The 20,225-nt window shown below is 40.2% G+C and overlaps 2 protein-coding genes across 2 annotated transcripts in view; one reads left to right on the top strand and one right to left on the bottom strand.

Annotated features, from left to right (window-relative positions):
- DNAH9 (dynein axonemal heavy chain 9) overlaps positions 1-14,205 on the top strand; it is a 373,298-nt gene extending 359,093 nt beyond the window's left edge. Inside the window, exons 68-69 of the mRNA XM_003791085.1 lie at positions 7,264-7,653; positions 13,790-14,205. Coding sequence (XP_003791133.1) covers positions 7,264-7,653; positions 13,790-14,017 — 618 coding nt within the window. The 3' untranslated portion in view covers positions 14,018-14,205. The remainder of the gene's footprint in view (positions 1-7,263; positions 7,654-13,789) is intronic.
- A 2,227-nt stretch (positions 14,206-16,432) lies between these two features.
- The window catches only part of ZNF18 (zinc finger protein 18), a 14,024-nt gene continuing 10,231 nt past the window's right edge, over positions 16,433-20,225 (bottom strand). The window contains exon 6 of the mRNA XM_012806090.2: positions 16,433-17,728. Within this exon, the coding sequence (XP_012661544.1) occupies positions 16,944-17,728 (785 nt within the window). The 3' untranslated portion in view covers positions 16,433-16,943. The remainder of the gene's footprint in view (positions 17,729-20,225) is intronic.

Below are 20,225 nucleotides of genomic sequence, written 5' to 3'. Positions count from 1 at the left end.
CGCCCGCCACAACGCCTGGCCATTTTTTGGTTGCAGCCATCATTGTTGTTTGGCAGGCCCGGGCTGGGGATTCGAACCCGCCACCTCAGGTGTATGTGGCTGGCGCCTTAGCCGCTTGAGCCACAGGCGCCGAGCCGGCTCATTCTCTTTTTAAAAGTCAATAAAATTAATATACAATTTATCAAGATTTATAAGAAAAAAGAGAAAATGCAAAAATTTTAAAAATCAGGAATGGAAGGGGAGCCATGATTATGGATTCTGTAGACATTAAAAGCATTGTAAAAGAATATTACGTATGAATAATTCTCTGCAATTAAATTCAATTACTTAGATGAGGTGAACAATTTCCTTAAAAGACTCCATCAAAGCTCACCCAAGTAGAAATATATAACTTGAATAGCCATATATCTACTAAAGAAATTGAATTCATAATTTAAAACTTCCGACAATGAAAACCTCAGACCTACAAGGTGCCACTGGTGAATTCTACAAAACATTTAAGGATGATATGATATCTATTCTATATAAACTCTTCCACTTCTGGGAAGATGGGAGCGATATTAACATATGTTTCCTTATTGCTTCTCCGAGAACAGCTAAAATCCATGGCCATCTTTTATGTAAGACAAATGTAAGAAGGCTCTGAAACATGTAGAGAAGAGTGAAGCTTTCTAGGAACCTCAGAACCCAAAGAACAACATGCTGGGTAACTCCCCTGGATGTTCTTTATGCCTCATATACCTCAGAATTGGAACTGTAAAAAAAAAAACCAGCAAACCGGAAATGCTAATGAATCCAGGTAAAACAACAGCAGCAAACGTCTACTCTCTTCAGCAAAGAGAGATAAAAGGACTGGGAAAGAGACTGCCTGACAAGACAGAAGATTTTTAGTCAATAATCATGCTATTTCAGCCAAACACCACGGGGAAACAAACAAACAAACTGTGGCCCCATCCACACCCAGACTGGCACAGCCCAAGGGGCCAAGTGGGGAGCTTAGACTTCTACCCTCATCAGATTATAAAAAAGTGTTGCAACCTTGCCAATGTGGTATGCATGAAAGCCACATAGGGAACCAGGACTTGTATCCCTGCTGGCAAGTAGACAGCACCCACATACACTGTGAAGACCACCTGGGGAGTACAGACTTCTACCTTCACTCTCCAGTAACAAGGCATCCCTCCCTCTCCCTGCTGGAATGGTGTTAGAGAAGGCCTTTACCACTGCCCAGGCATAGTAAGATCATACACTCCCTTGGATGTTGGTGGAAGCCACACAGAGCGTGGCACTCCCACCCCTCCCAGCAGAGCTATAGTAGGGAGCCTGAACCCCCAGCGAGCATTAACAGGAATCCCCTCCACACACACCTCCAGTGCCTCCAGTGTCAACAAAGACCCAGAGGAAAACCTACAAAGGCCAAGAGGAGAACTACCTGGCAGCAAGGAGGTGCATCCTCCATTCCTCCAGCAAAGCAGTGTCAAAATAAATTAGACATTAACCAGGTGTCCTGCCAGGTGCCTGTAGTCCCAGCTACTCAGGAGACTGAGGCAAGAGGATCTTCTATGTCCAAGAGTTTGAGGTTGCTGTGAGCTGTGACACCATAGCACTCTACTCAGGAAAACAGTGAAACTCCATCTTAAAAAAAAAAAAGTAAATAGAATAGCTGAAATAATTTCAAAAAAGAACAATAAGTGGGAAGAATTAGTCTAACGAATTTCAAGACTTAATACATAACTACAGTAATCATGACTGTGTGGTATTAATGGAGGGAGGGACATATACAGAAGTGGGAAGCAGAGCTGCCCAACTGATGTTTTACAAAGGTGGAAAAGTATTTCACTGAAGGAAAGACAGCCTTTTAACAAATGATGTTGGCTCAGCACCTGTAGCTCAATGGTTAGGGCACCGGCCACATGCACTAGGGCTGGCAGGTTCAAGCTGGGCCCAGTTGCTAAACAATAATGACAACTGCAACAAAAAAATAGCTGGGCGTTGTGGCAGGTGCCTGTAGTCCCAGCTATTTGGGATGCTGAGGCAAGAGAATCTCTTAAGCCCGAGAGTTTGAGGTTGCTGTGAGCTGTGACATCACAGCACTCTACCAAGGGTGACATAGTGAGACTCTGTCTCAAAAAAAAAGCCAACCTAGATCTTGCATCTGATGTAAAAATTAACTCAAAATAGGTGGTGCCCATAGCTCAGTGAGTAGGGTGCCAGCCACATACATACACCAAGGCTGGCGGGTTCAAACCCAGTCCGGGCCAGCTAAACAACAATGACAACTGCAACAAAAAAATAGCTAGACATTGCATGTCACAGAACTCTAACCAGGATGACAGCTTGAGAGCCTATCTCAAAAAAAATTTTTTTAACTCAAAATAGATGAGTAACTGAAGTGGAAAACTCAAAACTATAAAACTCCTAGGGAAAAAAAAAACAACAGGAGAAAATCTTCAAGATTTAAGGTACCAAAAATTTCGTAGACTTGACACCAAATCACAAGCCATAAAATGAGAAAGTGGTAAGTTGGACCTTCTCAAAATAAAAAATTATTACTCTATAAAACACACTTATTTAAGAGAATGAAAAGACAAGCAACAGACTGGGTGAAAATATTTATAATCCACATAGCTGACGGAGAACTAGCATCTCAAATATATAACTCACAAACAAAATAGAAAAAACATTCGACCGGGAAATGGGATATTAAGACATCTCACTGAAGAGATTATGTACGTGGAAAACAAGCACATGAAAATATAATTGTCCTCATTAACCACTGCGGAAATGCAAGTTAAAATCACAATGAGAGTAACTAAAATAAAAAATAGTGACAATGCCAAATGCTGGCAAGGATGTGGAAAACCTGGGTCACTCATATGTTCCTGGTGGGAATGTGAAGAGATACAGCCACTCTTTGACAAGTAAACACGCAGCTGGCCTACAATCCAGCCCTTGCATTTTAAACAGTTATTCCAGAGAAATGAAAACATGTTCACACAAAATCCTGCACATAAAAGTTTATAGCAGCTTAATTCATAATAGCCCAAACCAGGAAACAACCCAGATGCCCTTCAATGGCTGAATGGTTAAACAAACTGTGGTATATTCATACTGTATCAGTTCCCCATCACTGCTATAATTTATTAGAGATTCACTGGCTTAAAAATAGTTTATTATCTCATAGAAGTCAGAAGTCTAAAAGCCAGGATTCAAACAAAACTGTGTTTATTCTGCAGTCTCTAAAGAAAAATTACATTTTTCCCAGACTCTAGAAGCTGCCCATATTCCTTGGCCCCATGACCTCTCCCCACCTTTGAAGCCAGCAGGGTCATCTTCTAATCAGTCTCTGAGCTGACCCTTCTTCCTGCCTCCTGCTCTTAAGGGTCCTTGTGACTACACTGAGCCAACCCTGACCATCCAGGATATTCTCTTCATCTTAAACTTCTTATCTCACATCTGTAAAGTCCCTATTACCTTGTAAGGTAACATATTCATAGGTTCCAGGGATTAGGATTCAGACATCTATGGGGGGCCTTGTTATTCTGTCTACCACTCATACCATGGAAACCCCTCACTAATAAAAAGGAATAAACTATTGATATGAATTGATATTGGATGAATTTCCAAAGAACTGAGCTGAATGACAAAAGCCAATCCCAAAAGGTTATATGTTCTATGATTCCATTTATTTAACATAACTGAAATGACAAATTAATAGAAATGGAGAACAGATTAGTGGTCACTTAAGAAAGGGGTAGGGACTGGAAGGAAGGGGGTACAGCTATGAAAGGGCAACATGTAGAATCCTTGGGGTGATGGAAATGTTTAGTATCTTGACAATGACAATGTGAATATTTTGGTTGTGATATTGTACTGTGGTTTTATAAGAGGTTACGCAGATCAGTCTTATTATATATTACAATACATGTGTAATTAATAATTATCTCAAAATTAAAAGTTAAACTGGATATGGTGGCCCATGCCTGAAATCCCAGCTGCTTAGGAGGTTGAAGTTGAAGGATCACTGAGTCCAGGAGTTTGAGACCAGCCTGGGCAATATAGCAAGACGCCATCTCAAAAAAAGGTGGGGAGCGAGTTTGACTTAATTTTTAAAGTACCATACAAAAACCTGCACACAGGTATTTAGACAAGTTTTATTTACAACCACCAAAACTTGGAAGCAACCAAGATGTCCTCCCAGTAAGTAAATGAATTAATGAATGGCTATATCCATACAGTGGAATATTATTTGATGCTAAACTAAATGAGCTATCAAGCTGTGAAAAGATATGCAAGAAACTTAAATGCCTATTACCAAATAAAAGATATCAGTCTGAAAAGGCTACATACTGTATTATTCTAACTGTATGACATTCTGAGAAAGGCAAAACTACGGAGATAGTAAAAAAATAAATGTTTGCCAGGGACTGGGGGAGAGGAAGGATGAGTAAAGTGGAGCCCAGAGGACTTTTAGGACACTGAAACAATGATGGATATGATACTGTAACAGTGGATTCATGTCATTATAAATTTGCCTCAATCCACAGCATGTCCAACACAAAGAGCAAACACTAATGTAAACCATGGAATCTGGGTGATGATGACATGAATGTAGGTCCATTGTTTGCAGCAAATGCACCTCTCTGGTGGGCGGTATTGACAGTGCAAAGACTACGCATGTATGAAGGCAGAAGGTAGATGGGAATCTCTGTACCTTCTGCTCAATTTGCTGTGAAACTAAAAACTGTCCAAAAAATAATCTTATTTAACAACAACAAAAAAAAAAAAAGCAGAGAGAAAGCTCCCGACAAATTTTATGAAGACAGAATTAACTTAATACCCAAGTCAAACACATTATTAAAAAAGAAAATGACAGATCAGCTTTCTTCATGAGCACCAATCAAAAATCCTTAGCAAAATGGTAACAAATCCAATCACACAATAGAAGAAAAAGATAATACATCATGGGCAAATTAGGTTATCCCAGGAATACAAGACTAGTTTAAACATTCAAAAATCAATCGATGGGCCAAGTGAGGTGGCTCATGCTTGTATTCCCAGCACTTTGGGAGGCCAAGGCAAAAGGATCATTTGAGGCCAGGTGTTTAGAACCAACCTGAGCAACATAGCGAGACCCTGTCTCTAAAAAAAAAAAATTTAACTAAGCAGGTGTGTCCCAGCTACTCAGGTGGCTGAGGCAGAAGTATCGTTTGAGCCCATGAGTTCAACATTACAGTGAGCTATGATCTGGCTACTGCACTCCAGCCTGGGCGATAGAGAGAGACTCTGTCACTCAGAAAAAAAAACAGAAAAGAAAAAGAACAAGTTCATCATATTAATGTGCTAAATTAGAAAATCACATGATCGTCTTCATAAATACCAAAGAGACAAAATTTAACACCAAATGTTTATCTTAAAATATAGGAAAAACAGAAATGAAAGGGAATTTCCTCTACTTATAGGACATCTGAGGAAAACTTACATAAAGGTGAAAGACTGAAGCTTTTCTAAGTTTGGGAACAAGGCAAAGACATCCACCTCATCACTTTTATTTGTCATTGTAATGAAAATAAAAAATAAATAAATAAAACCCATTTTCTAAACCCTGTAATAAAGTGCTTTTGCCCAACGGGAAAAAAACTCTGTAATTCAGGCTGTACTAACTCAGGCTGGCATATCTGGCACTGGGCTGACTCAGATGTCTGTCTTTCTTTAAAATGTTAAGATAGTGAGTGGCGCCTGTGGCTCAAGGAGTAGGGTGCCAGCCCTACCAGAGGTGGTGGGTTCAAACCTGGCCCCCGGCCAAAAAAACTGCAAAAAAAAAAAAAAGACGTTAATATATTAAGTTAGTTCAGCCACCATACTCTACAGTATAGAAAGTGTACCTATGATAACTACAAACCATATGGGAAGTTATTAATTTAGTCTATTTCTTTTTTTTTTTTTTTGAGACAGAGTCTATGTCAGGCTTGGTAGAGTGCTGCGGTGTCACAGCTCACAGCACCCTCGAACTCTTGGGCTTAAGTGATTCTCTTGCCTCAGCCTCCCAAGTAGCTGGGACTACAGGCGCCCGCTACAACACCTGGCTATTTTTGTTGTTGTTGCAGTTGTCATTGTTGTTTAGCAGGCCCAGGCTGAGTTCGAACTCACCTGCCTTGATGTATGCGGCTGGTGCCCTAACTGCTGAGCTACAGGTGCCGAGCCTAATTTAGTCTATTTCTTCTAAATCAAGAGTTTATGGCTATCACTCAGGGCACTAAAATATGTTCATCTTAAGGTAAGCACACTAAGTTCTTTCTAACAACTTCAAAAGTAAAGACAAAGAATTAGACCTAGAATTCCATGATGGTGACTCCAGGCCCCATGAGTGGAGACTTCTCTCACATTTTACCAGTCTGACCTTAATAAGAGAACTAAACCCTGTCCAACACACTAACAGCTGTTACAGAAAACACTACAATAGGAATAGCATCTTCAGAAAATTGCCACGGATTTTTGGCAGAGCCAGAGTTAAAAATGGTTTTCTTTTTTTTTTGAGACAGAGCCTCAAGCTGTCCCCCTGGGTAGAGCGCTGTGGCTTCACTGCTCACAGCAACCTCCAACTCCTGGGCTCAAGCGAGTCTCCTGCCTCTGCCTCCCAAGTAGCTGGGACCACAGGTGCCCACCACAATGCCCAGCTATTTTCTTTTTTGGTTGCAGCCATTATTGTTGTTTGGCGGGTCCGGGCTGTATTTGAACCCGCTACCTTAGGTGTATGTGGCTGGCGTCTTAGCCGCTTGAGCCATAGGCGCCGAGCCAAAAATGGTTTTCAATGTAAGCTTTTCTTCACAAACTCCATCTAGCAATTGAAAGAGGTTCCTTAAAGTTGGCTATGTATCCAATGATTTGATTTCTGAAGGAAATCCTTGATTTGGGGGCAATAACAATCTTTGCAAGCTTTGGCTTCCTGGGTTTCTAAGCTGCATGCAGGAGAGTGATGGGTGGGGTCATGCAGCATAGCACCCACAAGTGGCTTAAGGTTCCCTGTGGGAAGTAATTGTGTTTTTTAAACCCTGTAAGTAGACAGGTTAGACTGACAGCACTGGAGCAGGGAGGGCTCTCAAGGACCAGTGAGATAAGTCTTGCAAAGCAAGTATGAGATCAAGACCCTCCATCCCTGGAGTCATCTCCCATCTGGCTGGGTGCCATGAGCCAGCGGTCTCTGGGGCTGATGTTTCCAGGGTCATCCCCCTCATTCTCTCCCCTCTCACTCTTTGTCTTCAGGGGGAGTTGACCATGACCAGCGAAATGGAGAACTTACAGAATGCCCTATACTTAGATATGGTGCCAGAGCCCTGGGCCAGGCGAGCCTACCCTTCCACAACAGGCCTGGCAGCCTGGTTTCCAGACCTCCTCAACCGAATCAAGGAGCTAGAGGCTTGGACAGGTGACTTTGCCATGCCCTCCACTGTGTGGCTGACAGGCTTCTTCAACCCCCAGTCCTTCCTGACTGCCATCATGCAGTCCATGGCCCGCAAGAATGAGTGGCCACTAGACCAGATGGCCCTGCAATGTGATGTGACAAAGAAGAGCAGAGAAGATTTCAGGAGCCCTCCTCGGGAAGGGGCCTACGTCCATGGCCTCTTCATGGAAGGTGCCCGCTGGGATACACAGGTAAAGCCTGGGATGACCCAAAGGCCTCCTTTAGTGGGCTGGTAAATAAACACTGCCCCCCATAAAGTGTGATTACTAAAAGGGATACCCCTGCATCTTTTTACCTAGATAGCCTTTCTTTCCTTGAGGCTACCAAGCCATTTTTATGCAGCCAGGGATGGTGTAAAGAGCACAGAAGTAGAGGAAGAAGACTGGAGAGGTTAATAGTGAGGGCTGTGGAACAAGACTGGCTGCATCTGAACAAGAAACAGTACCTGTGACCTTGGGATACTTTCACCTTTCCAGATCTCAACTGCTATATGGGAGAACAGATTCATTGTGAAAATTAAAAGAACTCATACGTAAGATAGTTGAACAGTGCCTGGCATGTAGGCTATGCTCAAAAGGTGTTGGAGTCAACTATCCTTGCTGCTGTGTGTTTTGGGGTATCATTTCACCTCCCTGGATTAACTTTCCTCATTCCTGAGCTCTCAGAAGGCAGGAATCCCTTTCTTCTCTTGTTGTTCTATTTCAGCAAAGAGGAGCCAGCAGGTGTCATCTAAAGTGGCATTTTGGAAAGAATTTCTTGCTGAAGGCTAATGAAAACTTGAGTCACTGAGATGACTCAACTGGCAAACAAACACAGATGACTGAGATAAATGAAATGAACAAGGATGAAATACTCTAGAACAATGGTTCTCAATCTGTGGGTCGCAACCCCTTTGTAACGATGAAAATACATCCTGCATATCAGATATTTACATTATGATTCATAACAATAGCAAAATTACGAAGTAGCAATGAAAATAATTTTATGGTTGGGGGTTACCACAACATGAGGAACTGTATTAAAGGGTCATGGCATTAGGAGGCATTAGGAAGGAGGAGAACCACTGCTCTAGAACAAGTCTGTGCTTATTATACACACACATGATCTGGAGAGTCTTCCTAGTCAAGTATCTCACTTGGCAGGTGACACCAACCTCACAGTCAACACTAAGCTAATGGGGGTAAAATTGTGAAAAGACTGGAAGATCCCGGATCTGCACATAGAGATATACTGGACTCAGTATACCCCTCCAAATTCTTGTCCACCCAGAACTTCAGAAAGAGACTTTACTTAGAAGTAGGGCCTTTGTAGGTGTAATTAATTAAGATAAAGTCATTGGCCCTAAAGCCAATGACTAGTGACCTTATCAGAAGGCCATGTGGAGACGCAGAGAGTGTCTTGGGAAGGTAGAGGTAGGGATAGGAGTGATGTGTCTACAAGCCAAGGAATGCCAAGGATTTCTAGCAACCACCAGAAGTGAGGACAGGCCTCAGAGTCCCCAGAAGAACCAACTCTGCCCACACCTTGACTCAGGATTTCCAGCCTCCAGACCTCTAAGGAGATACACTTCTGTGGTTTTAAGCCACCACGTTTGGGTTAGTTTGTTACACCAGCCTTAAAACACAAATCCCAGAGCCAAAAGAAAGGACAGTGAAGTGGGACAATGTTCAGACAACCCAAATCTTGACAGGGAAGCTGACTTCCCTCTTTGCATCTGAACATTTGCACAAAATTCATCACATGTGGATTGTATTACATGCAGGGTGCCCTAGGACAAGCCACAGCCAGAATCCCCAGAAAACACCCAAATGGAAGAAGTACAGAAAAGAAAGCAGGGAAGAAACTCAGAAGGAAGGGCAGTAACATTGTGGGGGAGAAACAAAAGAATATCTCAGCCAATCATTGACTCCCATTTTTCATATTTGATTATAAGTAATAATAAAATCTTTCCAAAAATCAACACCTGTTCTTCAGGAGCTCTTGTTCTCAAAAAGAGATGTCAGCAAAAATGGAAGAAGCAAGACTCCAAAAATCTCCTCCATACTGAGAACACCAGCCAAAAAACAAAAAAAAGTCAGAATCAACTTTTTCAGAACTTTGGAAATCAAACCAAAGGCTTCTAGCAATCCAAACAGTGTTTGTTTAGGCAAAACAGCTAACTCTTGGTAAGGACAAACTTTAAAGCCTTTTAACTTGCCCTATTCCCATCCCCATTCCACCCCCAACTCTGATAGGCCTCAAAAACTGATAGGCCACAGTCAAAACCCTACAGTCTAGCAGGCTCTGGAGAAGGCTCAAGTAAGTGGGAACACCTCAAAGCCCCATTCCCAGAAAGTTGTCATTATTTTTCTTAATTATCTTCATTAATATTTCAATATATTTCAGAAATACTGTGCTTTTTGTTCCATGGATGGATTATATAATGGTGAAGTCAGGACTTGGAGCATACCTATCACCACAACACTGTGTGTTGTACCCAATATGTAATTTTTTTTGATCCCTGAACCCCCTCCCACCCAAAAATTGCCATAATTTTGCCTGTCTAGCTATGCACATGCTTGGGGAAGACTTGAGAAGGTCATAGAATCCCACTTCTGGCTACTTTGAGGTTCTGGGAAAGCAAGGAAGTAAAGTCTGAGTTAGCAGCATTTTAAACTGTCTGACTGAGCATGCTCCAGTACACATAGCCTCTTAGCAAAGATTTCAAGACTTTCTGGTTCCAGTTATTTACTGTTCAATTATTTGCTGACCACTGAGCTAATTGAGTAGGCCATGCCAATGGTCACACATGACAAAGAATATAGACTTTAGAGAATCAATTCAGAAAAGTCACTAAATAAAAAACAACAAACCCTACAGGGAGAGAGAATATGATTTCCCAAGTGGCTACATTATTTCAAATGTCCAGGTTTCAACAAAAATTATGAGATAAGCAAAGAAACAAAAAGGAATGGACCATAGACAAGGGAAAAAGTAATCAACAGAAACTCTCCCTAAAATAAAAACTTTTAATCAGCTATTTCAAATATGTCCCAAGAACTAAAGGAAACCATGTCATTAAATAACTAAAGAAAATTATGTGAACTATGTATCACTGAATAGAGGATATCAATACACAGAGAGAAATTACAAATTTTTTCAAAAACAACAAGTACAAACTCTGTAGTTGAAAAGCATAACAGCTGAAATAAACATTCAATATAGGAATTCCCACAGCAGGTCTGGAGAGGAAGAAAAATCAGCAAACTTGGAAATAGGTCAACTGAGATTATCCAGTCTGAAAAACAGAAGAAAACAAGAATGAAGAAAAATTAAATGCCTTAGAGACCTATGAGATACCACCAAGCATACCAATATATGCACAGGAAAAGTTTCAAAAAAAGAGGAAAAATAAAGAAGCAGAAAGAATATTTGAAGAAATAATGACCAAAAACTAGAGAAAAGTTGAGGAGAAACAATCTACACATCCAAGAAGTTCAATGAAATCCAAATAGAATAAACTCAGAAATCCATACCTAGATATTTCATAATCAAACTAGTGAAAGATAAAAACGAAGAGAAAATCTTGAAAGTAGCAAAAGTGATTACAGGGGGTCCTAAATGAGAGTTATAGCTGATTTCTTGTCAGAAACAATGAAGGCCAGAAGGCAGAAGGATTACATAGTCAAAGTGCTGGAAGTAAAAGACTATGAGCCAAGAATTCTATATCCAGCAAAATTATCTTTCGAAATTAAAGAAGAGGCTTGGCACCTGTGGCTCAAGTGGCTAAGGCATCAGTCACATACACCTGAGCTGGCAGGTTCGAATCCAGTGCAGGCCCACCAAACAACAATGATGGCAAAAAAAATAGCGGGCATTGTGGCGGGCGCCTGTAGTCCCAGCTACTTGGGAAGTGCAGGCAGGAAAATTGCTTCAGCCCAGGAGTTGGAGGTTGCTGTGAGCTGTGATGCCACACTCTACCCAGGGGGACAGCTTAAAGTTCTGTCTCAAAAAAAAAAAAATTAAAGAAGATATTCTCAAGTTTTTAAAAAGAGAGAGAAAGAATTCATCAGTAGCAGACCAGCCCTTTGAGAAATACCAAGGGAAGTTCTTCAGAGTGAAAGGAAAGGAAATTATACAGTAATCTAAGAAATAAGATATTGGTAAGGGTAATTATATATGCAAACATGAAATAGTGTAAATATATGTTTGTTTGTAATTTTGTTTCTCTCCTATCTGATTTAAAGGACAACTGTATAAGGCAATAATTATAAATTTGTACTGATGGGCATAAAATGTATAAAGACATAATTTGAATGATACAAACAGCACAAAGGAAAAAGAGAGAGTGGAACTATGTAAGAATAAAGTTTTTGTATGCTATTGAAATTAAGTTAAAATTAATCTGAAGTACGTTATTGTTATTATACATTAAAATGTTAATTGGAATTCCTAGGATGATCACTAAGAAAATAATTCAAAAAGATACAGTAAACAGAGAACGTAAATGCTACACCAGAGTATATCTATTAACAACAACAAAAAAGACAATAATGGAGAAACAGAGAAATAGAAAAGGCATAAACGTTTAGAAAACAAATAGAAAAGTGGCAGACATAAATCCTGCTTTATCAGTAATTATGTTAAATATATATATGGGCTCAAAGTGCTATATATGGATTAAGTGCTATAATTAAAAGGGGAAGGTTAACAGAATGAATCTAAAACTAAAAATCCCCATCATGACCCAACTATGTTATGTTCACAAGAGACACACTTCAGACCCAAAGACACCAATAGGTTGAAAGTAAGTAGATGGAAAAAAGATAGGCCACATAAACAGAAACTGAAAGAAAGTTGAGAGGTTAAACTAATGTCAGACAAAATTTATTAGACAAAAAAAATGTTGCTGAAGAAAAGATAAAATAAATAGAAATCATAAAAACATAAAAGGACATTTTATAATAACAAAAATTCAATCCATTAAGAAGATATAACAATTATAAGTATATATGCACCTAGCACAAGAACCCCTAAAATATATACAACAGAAACTGACAGAATTGAAGAAAGAAATAAACAATTCATCCATAATCATTGGAGCTATCGCTATCCCACTGCTAACAGTGACTGCAAATGGTTCCTTTTGGTTTCATCAGATGATGAAATGGTTTCATCAAAATATTTTGATGAAAGTATTTTATGATTAGATGATGATGATTGTACAACTTTTTAATATGCTAAAACCCACTTAATTATATACTTTTAAAACACTGGTTTTATGGTACATGAAAGAAAAATATTCTAACCCTGTCTACTCTTTGCCATAAACACCCCATTTGAGGGAGGGGTTCCCATGGTTTACCTTAGTTCTATTACTTAGTTAGTTCTATTACTTAGTTCTATTACTATTCATGCTTTCTATCAGTGTCTAAAAAAAGATGAAGAGGCACATTCTTCCAGCAAATTTCATGAAAACAAATCAAATTCTGTCTCTAGCATAAGGGGCTTGAAGTCACATGGACACAAAGAATCTGCAAATTGCTCTGAATCAACATTTCCCAAGTATGTTCCATAAAGCATCAGTACACATGGGAAATGAATAGGTTGCCAAGAAAAAGGTTCTGTGGTCCATAAAGGTGGGAAACACTAAATTAAATCAAGTTAAACTATTTTTTCTACTAGGACATCTCACCTTCAGTATGCTAGTGTATGTATGTTGCAGAGCATCAGGTACAGAGTGCGGTGAGCACCATTTCACAAATTTATTTTACCACAGGACCCTTTTTTGTTCCATAGGACTAGAAAAAATTGCTCTCGACAGTCCTATTGAAGGTCTCATCTGCAAAGCTACCAAATGGTTAGGTCCCTATTACATGAATAAAGGCAGAATGCAGCTGTCTGCTCAAAAAGTCAAAATGCTCTAGAGCGTCTATGAAGCTGCTTATGAAACTAAGAAGAAATAGGACATAACAAAAGCCTTAAAATCGAAACCATTTGCAGGAAGGAACTGCATCTTAATCATCTTTAAATCCCCAGCACCTAGCATGAGATCTGACCAATAGTTCAATACATTTATGAAATGAATGAATGGACAAACTAGGAATCAAGCTCCAAAGGGATTAATTTGTATTGGATAAATAACTTGTGAAACTCTGCTTCAAGAAGTGGCCGAAGCTGAAAAAATAGAACTGCGTTTCCCACATATCAGATGAATTCTATCCTATGTTGCTAAGACAACTGGAAGAAGGCAGGGATAAAGGCAGCCCACCCCTCAGATATTCAGATGAGGAAGGTTGACTGGCTGGGCTCTGGGTCTGATGCTTCTTCTCATGTTCTTGTCCTCAGGCTGGGATTATTACTGAGGCAAAGTTGAAGGATCTGACACCTCCCATGCCTGTGATGTTCATCAAGGCCATCCCTACAGATAAGCAGGATTGCCACAGAGCCTACTCCTGTCCCGTGTACAAGACTAGTCAGCGGGGACCCACCTACGTGTGGACTTTCAACCTGAAAACTAAGGAGAATCCATCCAAGTGGGTTCTGGCTGGAGTAGCCTTGCTTCTCCAGATTTAGCTTCCTGCAGAGCCACTGAGAAAACAAGGAAAGAGGCTGGGCTGGAGGGACAGGTGGGTGAGGGATGACCACAGAAAATACTTAAAAAGATAGGAAACCATGAGTATCCACACTTATGTAGAATTCCTCTAGGCAACATGGAGAGGAGTGTCTAATGTGAAGCTGAGCTGAAGAAGCATAGGCCTGGGAAGTAGGGAAGAGAATTTTATAACGCTAAACCTTTCCTAATAAAGCAATTTATTCTTCAGCTGTGTTTGGTTCAGGCCTTGTGAACTGCTGAGTCACGAACAAACGTAAATAAACCAAGAGAAACAAGCTGCAAACACTTGAGCCCTGTCCTTGTTACATAGCACTGTCCTGAGCGCTTTCGTCCCCAGCTACCCCATGCAGTCCTGGGCCAGGACTGGCATTACCTGTCAATCAGAATCTCCACTTTAACAAGCTCTCTGGGAAATCTGTATCACACTGTAGTTTTAGAAACACTACCCTGCATGGGGTGGGGGGGAAGGGGGAGAGACAAAATTTTTCTGTAAAGAGCCAAATAGTAAATATAATACTTAAGGATTTGTGGGCCATATCTCTGTATCAACTACTCACCTCTACCACCACAGCCCCAAAGCATCCATAGATAGTAAGTAAATGAAAGAGTGTGGCTGCATTCCAATAGTTTATTTACTAAATCAAGCAATGGGGCTCAGCACCTATAGCTCAGCGGCTAGGGCGCCAGCCACATATACTGGGGTTTGTGGGTTCAAACCCAGCCCAGGCCTGCCAAACAATGGCAATTACAACCAAAAAAATGGCCTGGCATTGTGATGGGTGCCTGTAGTCCCAGCTACTTGGGAGGCTGAGGCAGGATATTGCTCGGGCCCAGGAGTTTGAAGTTGCTATGAGCTATGATGCAACAGCACTCTACCAAGGGTGACATAGTAAGACTCTGCCTTAAAAAAAAAAAAGCAAAAAAAAAAAAAGCAATGGGTCCTGTATTGTTGATCCCTGCTGTACAGAAGGGAAGTATGAATACATGTAGTGTTTATCCTTCATTAATTCACATATCTACTCAATCTGTTTTTATCTAACACATACTATCTGCTATGGAGAAAATGTCAACAAGCAAACGGGTTGTTTTCCTATATCTCTATCATCCTTCAGACCATTTAAGAGGAATCTAAGAAGAAAATCTTCCCTATTGTTTTTTACTCTTAAAAGTTTTCTGTCTTTTTCTCTGGGGAAGAAATTTTCACTAAAAGCCTCCAAGGTCCCATGGTTTTCACAAGTTTTAAAGAGCTCTATGTGGCAAACTGCTTGGCAAGAAAGTCTAAAAGGGCCCAGAATTTCTTCCACTGTCATTATTCCCTCATATTCTCGTAGAGACTTAGTAGTTGGATTACCATTTAGGACAGGGGGGTTCTTAGACATGAGCAGACATCAGAATCCCCTGGAGGGCTTGTTGAAATAAGATTGCTTGATCCTACCCTTCAGTACTTTTTATTCAGTAAGTTTAACAAATTGCCAGCACTGCTGGTCTGGAGGCCATGCTGATATAAAACCTCAAATTCCACTATCCTGCACATTTCTGCTATGAATACAGAATCTAATGCTAATTCCTTCATGATTTTCCTACTTTCTTCCCTGTGGTTTCTGTACCCCCTTCGGTGGGGCCTTACTCCTCATCTTGATGCTATTAAGGGAGTTAACAACTTCCCCCTGGAATCAAAAACTCCAACATGGTCCCTCGTCTCCCATCAACCAGTATTGTACTTTCTGTTGTTTGCCAGTGCCTTACTGTACTGCCCCTAGGTGAATCTGTTTGGGGGGACATAACTCTGTCTTTCTCATTAGCGTTACCCTTGCTCAACTCACCCAGAGCAGTACAGTAAGACCAGGCAAGAGGACCAAGACGGTGGAAGGTAAAAAGCTCACCTCACCATACAAGGGCAGGACACTTTGAGGCATGTGACTTTTGAAGACAAGAAACAATAGAAAGGTTAGAAATATGTGTTAATAAACTTCTGGACAGTATTATAAATTAGACCAATACTATTGATTTCTTCCTAACATCCACAGAAGTACAGCGCTTTGGCAGAAAGTGATGGCCCAAGTGGAGTGCCAGGAGAAAGAAGGGAAGCTTGAGGCAAGGGGGAAGGTAGGCCTGAAGGGAAGCTCCCCTCAAGTGGGAGGTAGGCTCAGGAAAAGGACTCCAAGGACAAACCTACCGGAGATAAAGGAGTACCCAGCACTGGCCAACATCTCACCTGGGCACTAGGTTAGTATTTTCCCATTCCTATTCTGCTAATTATAAACTTGATCAGGCTTATAAGAGCTGATCTTAGAACTCAACTACCATTTAGGGTCTTCTATTAAATAAAGTATTTTGATTATAGTCAACACAAACAGTGAACATTTCAGACACAAATAAGAAGTGATGCTGAAAAATTTATTTCAAAGAAGGGGCACCTGAAGGTAATTTTTCACCCGTATGACAAAGAACACACAAGCTCACTGGCCCGTTATTCTTCTCCCTTTCTCTAACAGGACTGCTCTAGAACCCAGTTCTAAAGGACTGATCTGAGGGTCTTTCTATGAGCAATGATTGTAGCTAATCCACCTAAATGCCTTCCAGATAGCATTTCTAAAATTGGATCTCCAATTGAAGACATTTTTCCATCAGTCCAAAAGGAAAGAGGGGCTGAAATATGAAAAGTATTCTTTCTCCTGATGTACAACCAAGGAATTAACCATCACAAAATCCAATTCAATATATCCTCTAAGTCCAAGACCATGTCCAAGTTCTCTTCTCTCCAATCCATAAAAAAAAAAAAGAGAACAGGGATTTCCTCTCAGAGACACAATTCCTCAAGTGGAGCTGAGTAATTTTTTCAAGGGACTGGGAAACAGACATGGGCTAAGAAAGTCTGGGTACTGGCTATTGAAAGGCCTTCTTTCCTAAGTGGGATTTTTGATGTTTGTCAAGGCTTGAGCTCCAGCTGAAACTTTTCCCACAGTGGGAACATTTATAAGGTTTCTCTCCTGTGTGAACCCTTTGATGTCTATTAAAGTTTGATCTTTGAATAAAACTTTTCTCACAGATGGGGCATTTATAGGGTTTCTCTCCTGTATGGATTTTCTCATGGTGGCGCAATCCTGAGAAGTCACTAAAGCCTTTCCCACAGTAATCGCACTTACAGGGCTTCTCCCCCGTGTGAGTTCTCTGATGCTTCACGAAGTCTGAACTCCGCAGAAAGGCTTTTTTGCAGATGGGGCACTGAAAGTATGTCTCTCCAGTGTGAGTTCTTTGGTGAAAAACAAGCTGAGAATTCCTATAAAAGGTTTTCCCACACTCCCTGCAGGTGGGGAGCTTCTGGGCCATGGGGGCTCTCGGCTGTCCTCTCTGGGAGGCTTCTCTCTTCTCCTCAAGCCACATAGTAGGCGGTTCTGGATGAGAATTAGGCAAATGCTGACCTAATTGTTTCCCAGAATTCCTTTCTTGAGAGGAGAGCTGTCCCCCTGTCCCCTTATCCTGAAGGTTTTCTGGAGCCTCAGGGAGAGTCTCTCCTTCTTCAAAGCATCCTGGCTCATCCTCGTTGAAGAAGCCCCTCAAGGAAGCCTGGGAAGGTGCCCCTCCCGAGGTCTGACAGGAGGCATCCACAGGCTCCTGGTTCCTGTGATTTTCCAAGTTTAGGTTCTCTTTGTCATTCTCTTGTTTACCTCCTAAAAGACAAAGATTTGAGATGGTTCAATGAATATTATGCCTTGATTTCTAACTTCTGTCAAAGACAGGGTCATCACAGAATATTCGTTCTTCTTATGAAGATGGCATCAGTGAGTGAGGAAGAAAATTATCATCTAGACTGAATGCCTGGACTCACCTCACTTACCATGGCTGGTTCAGCTGCCAGAGATGAGAATTTCTCTACAACACAGGAGGGCCCACAGAGTGCGTTTCCTCTAACCCCTCCATTAATAAGTAGCATGCAATCAAAGGTCCAGGTAAAAAAAAGCATTTTATATGCAAGTATTGCTTTTAAACTAATTTTTATGTGATTATATGAAAGGTAAATATGATCAATAAACAAATTCTGAAGAGAAAGAAAAATATCCAGAAGAAAACCAAATCAACCTCAATCTTACTACCCAGAGGCAACAACTTTGAGAATACATCTCCTTCTCTCTTTTTAATTAAACCCTGCATGTTGCATGTATATGCTATTTTCCAACATAATTGATATCATATTGTATATACAGTTCTAGATCCAGCTACGTAGCATTTAAGTTGTAAATGGTATTGATCAATTTAACATGGATCCTCCCATTCATAAGAAACATAAAAATTCATAAAATGCAATAATGTGTAATTTTACTGTGGATGCAATGCAGTGAGGCTATATAAAGTGAACCTCTCCTTCTATCTTTGAAGTAAGCACTTTTACATGTGCTTCACTAACTCATATTCACAGTTCAAAGTCTGTTTTTCTCATCATAACTTAGGTTTTTGGTTATCACTATTTAATGATGCATATAATAAAGATTTTTATGTTGGTGGTAGAATTTTCAGCCTTTATAAATTATTTTATCCCTATACATCTATCCCTATTGTTTCATATACTAGTTTAAGACACTAATTATCTGCCAGAGATCTAGGCATGTGCTACAGAACTAGACCTTAATTTGTTAATTCACACATAGCCTTAGAACATATTTCTCACAAATAGCAAAGCTACTTTCTCTTGTTTTTAAAGAAGCCTTTATAAATATCATTTTGAAGAATTGAGTAACGGCCCATCATAAAGATGTCATATTAAATAGATAATTTACTTCAGAATTCCCTTGCCCAGCAGCACCTGTGGCTCAGTGGTAGGGCACCAGCCCCATATACCTAGGGAGGCGGGTTTGAACCCGGTCCTGGCCAAACTGCAACAAAAAATAGCTGGGCATTGTGGCAGGCACCTATAGTGCCAGCTACTCGGGAGGCTGAGGCAAGAAAACAGCCTAAGCCGAGGGGTTGGAAGTTGCTGTGAGCTATGACACCACAGCACTCTACCAAGAGCGACAAAGTGAAACTGTCTCAAAAAAAAGAAGAATTCCCTTGCCCTGGAAATCTAAGTTATTTATTGTGTTTTTACTACTATAAATAATGCTGTGATAAACATTTTTCTTCATAAGTTTTCTTCATACATTTCTAATCAATACCTTAAACAGAAGCAGAATTACTGTGTCAACAGGCATAAATATTAGGGCTCTTGACACCTACTGGCAACCCAATTTCCAGAGTGGCTCTGCCATCCTCTGGTATGTGAAACTGGGCAGTGGGAAAAGGCACGTATTCAATATTAAGTACTGAAGTACATTCAATGCTTAAATATTGAATTTTTAAAAAATATATGCCATTTAGGTGAGTGAAAAATGGTTTTTCTTTGTTTTAAATTTTAATTCATAAGTTATGAAAGGATGATCTTTTTCACATTTACAAGCTATTTTTCATTTAAAAATTGCTGCCCATTTTTTAATGGGAAGGTCTTTTTTTCTCACCAACTTGCTTTTAACTCTTTTTATGTTAATAAAACAAATCATTTGTCTCTCATGTTCATGAAAAATATTCTGCACCAATTCAGTTACCTTAATTTGTTTGGGGTTAGTTTCATACATGTGAGTTGTGTGTGTGTGTGAGGGGGTCCTTTTTAAATATACTCAAGTCCATTAATCTTTTCCTTACTGATTTTTCCCATCACTTTTATACTTCTAAATCTTCCTCACCAGGATACAATTTGAGTATCTACTTATTTTCTTCACTTTATTTACATAGTATATCTCTTTTTAACCTATTTCCAACTTATTTTGATACATAACATAATAAAATCTCAGTTGACTCCTTTTCCCAAAGAGCCTTCCTTCCCAGCCCTACTTACTGTAATGGACTCATGATGTTTCTCCTCCTTTAGCACACCTGAAATCCTTATGTAGACCAGATTGTCTTTCAAGGTTCCCTTTTCTGGTCCACTCATCTGTGTATCTATTTTCTGTTTAAAATTTTACTATTTTACAGGTTCTCATTCTATTGCCCAGGCTAGAGTACCGTGGCACAATCATAGCTCACTGTAACCTTCAACTCTTGGGCTCACTGTAACCTTATAACCAATGTAATTGAATATACCTCCCCCACCTCCCCCTACCATCTCCAATTTAAGAACAGGGAGTCAGGCTCGGCGCC

The sequence above is a fragment of the Otolemur garnettii genome, unplaced genomic scaffold (assembly GCF_000181295.1).
Source record: "Otolemur garnettii isolate 467f Iridium unplaced genomic scaffold, OtoGar3 scaffold00046, whole genome shotgun sequence".
Classification (NCBI taxonomy): Eukaryota; Metazoa; Chordata; class Mammalia; order Primates; family Galagidae; genus Otolemur; species Otolemur garnettii.
The sequence above is the reverse complement of the archived record's forward strand: the minus strand, read 5'-3'. Positions and strand labels throughout refer to the sequence as shown.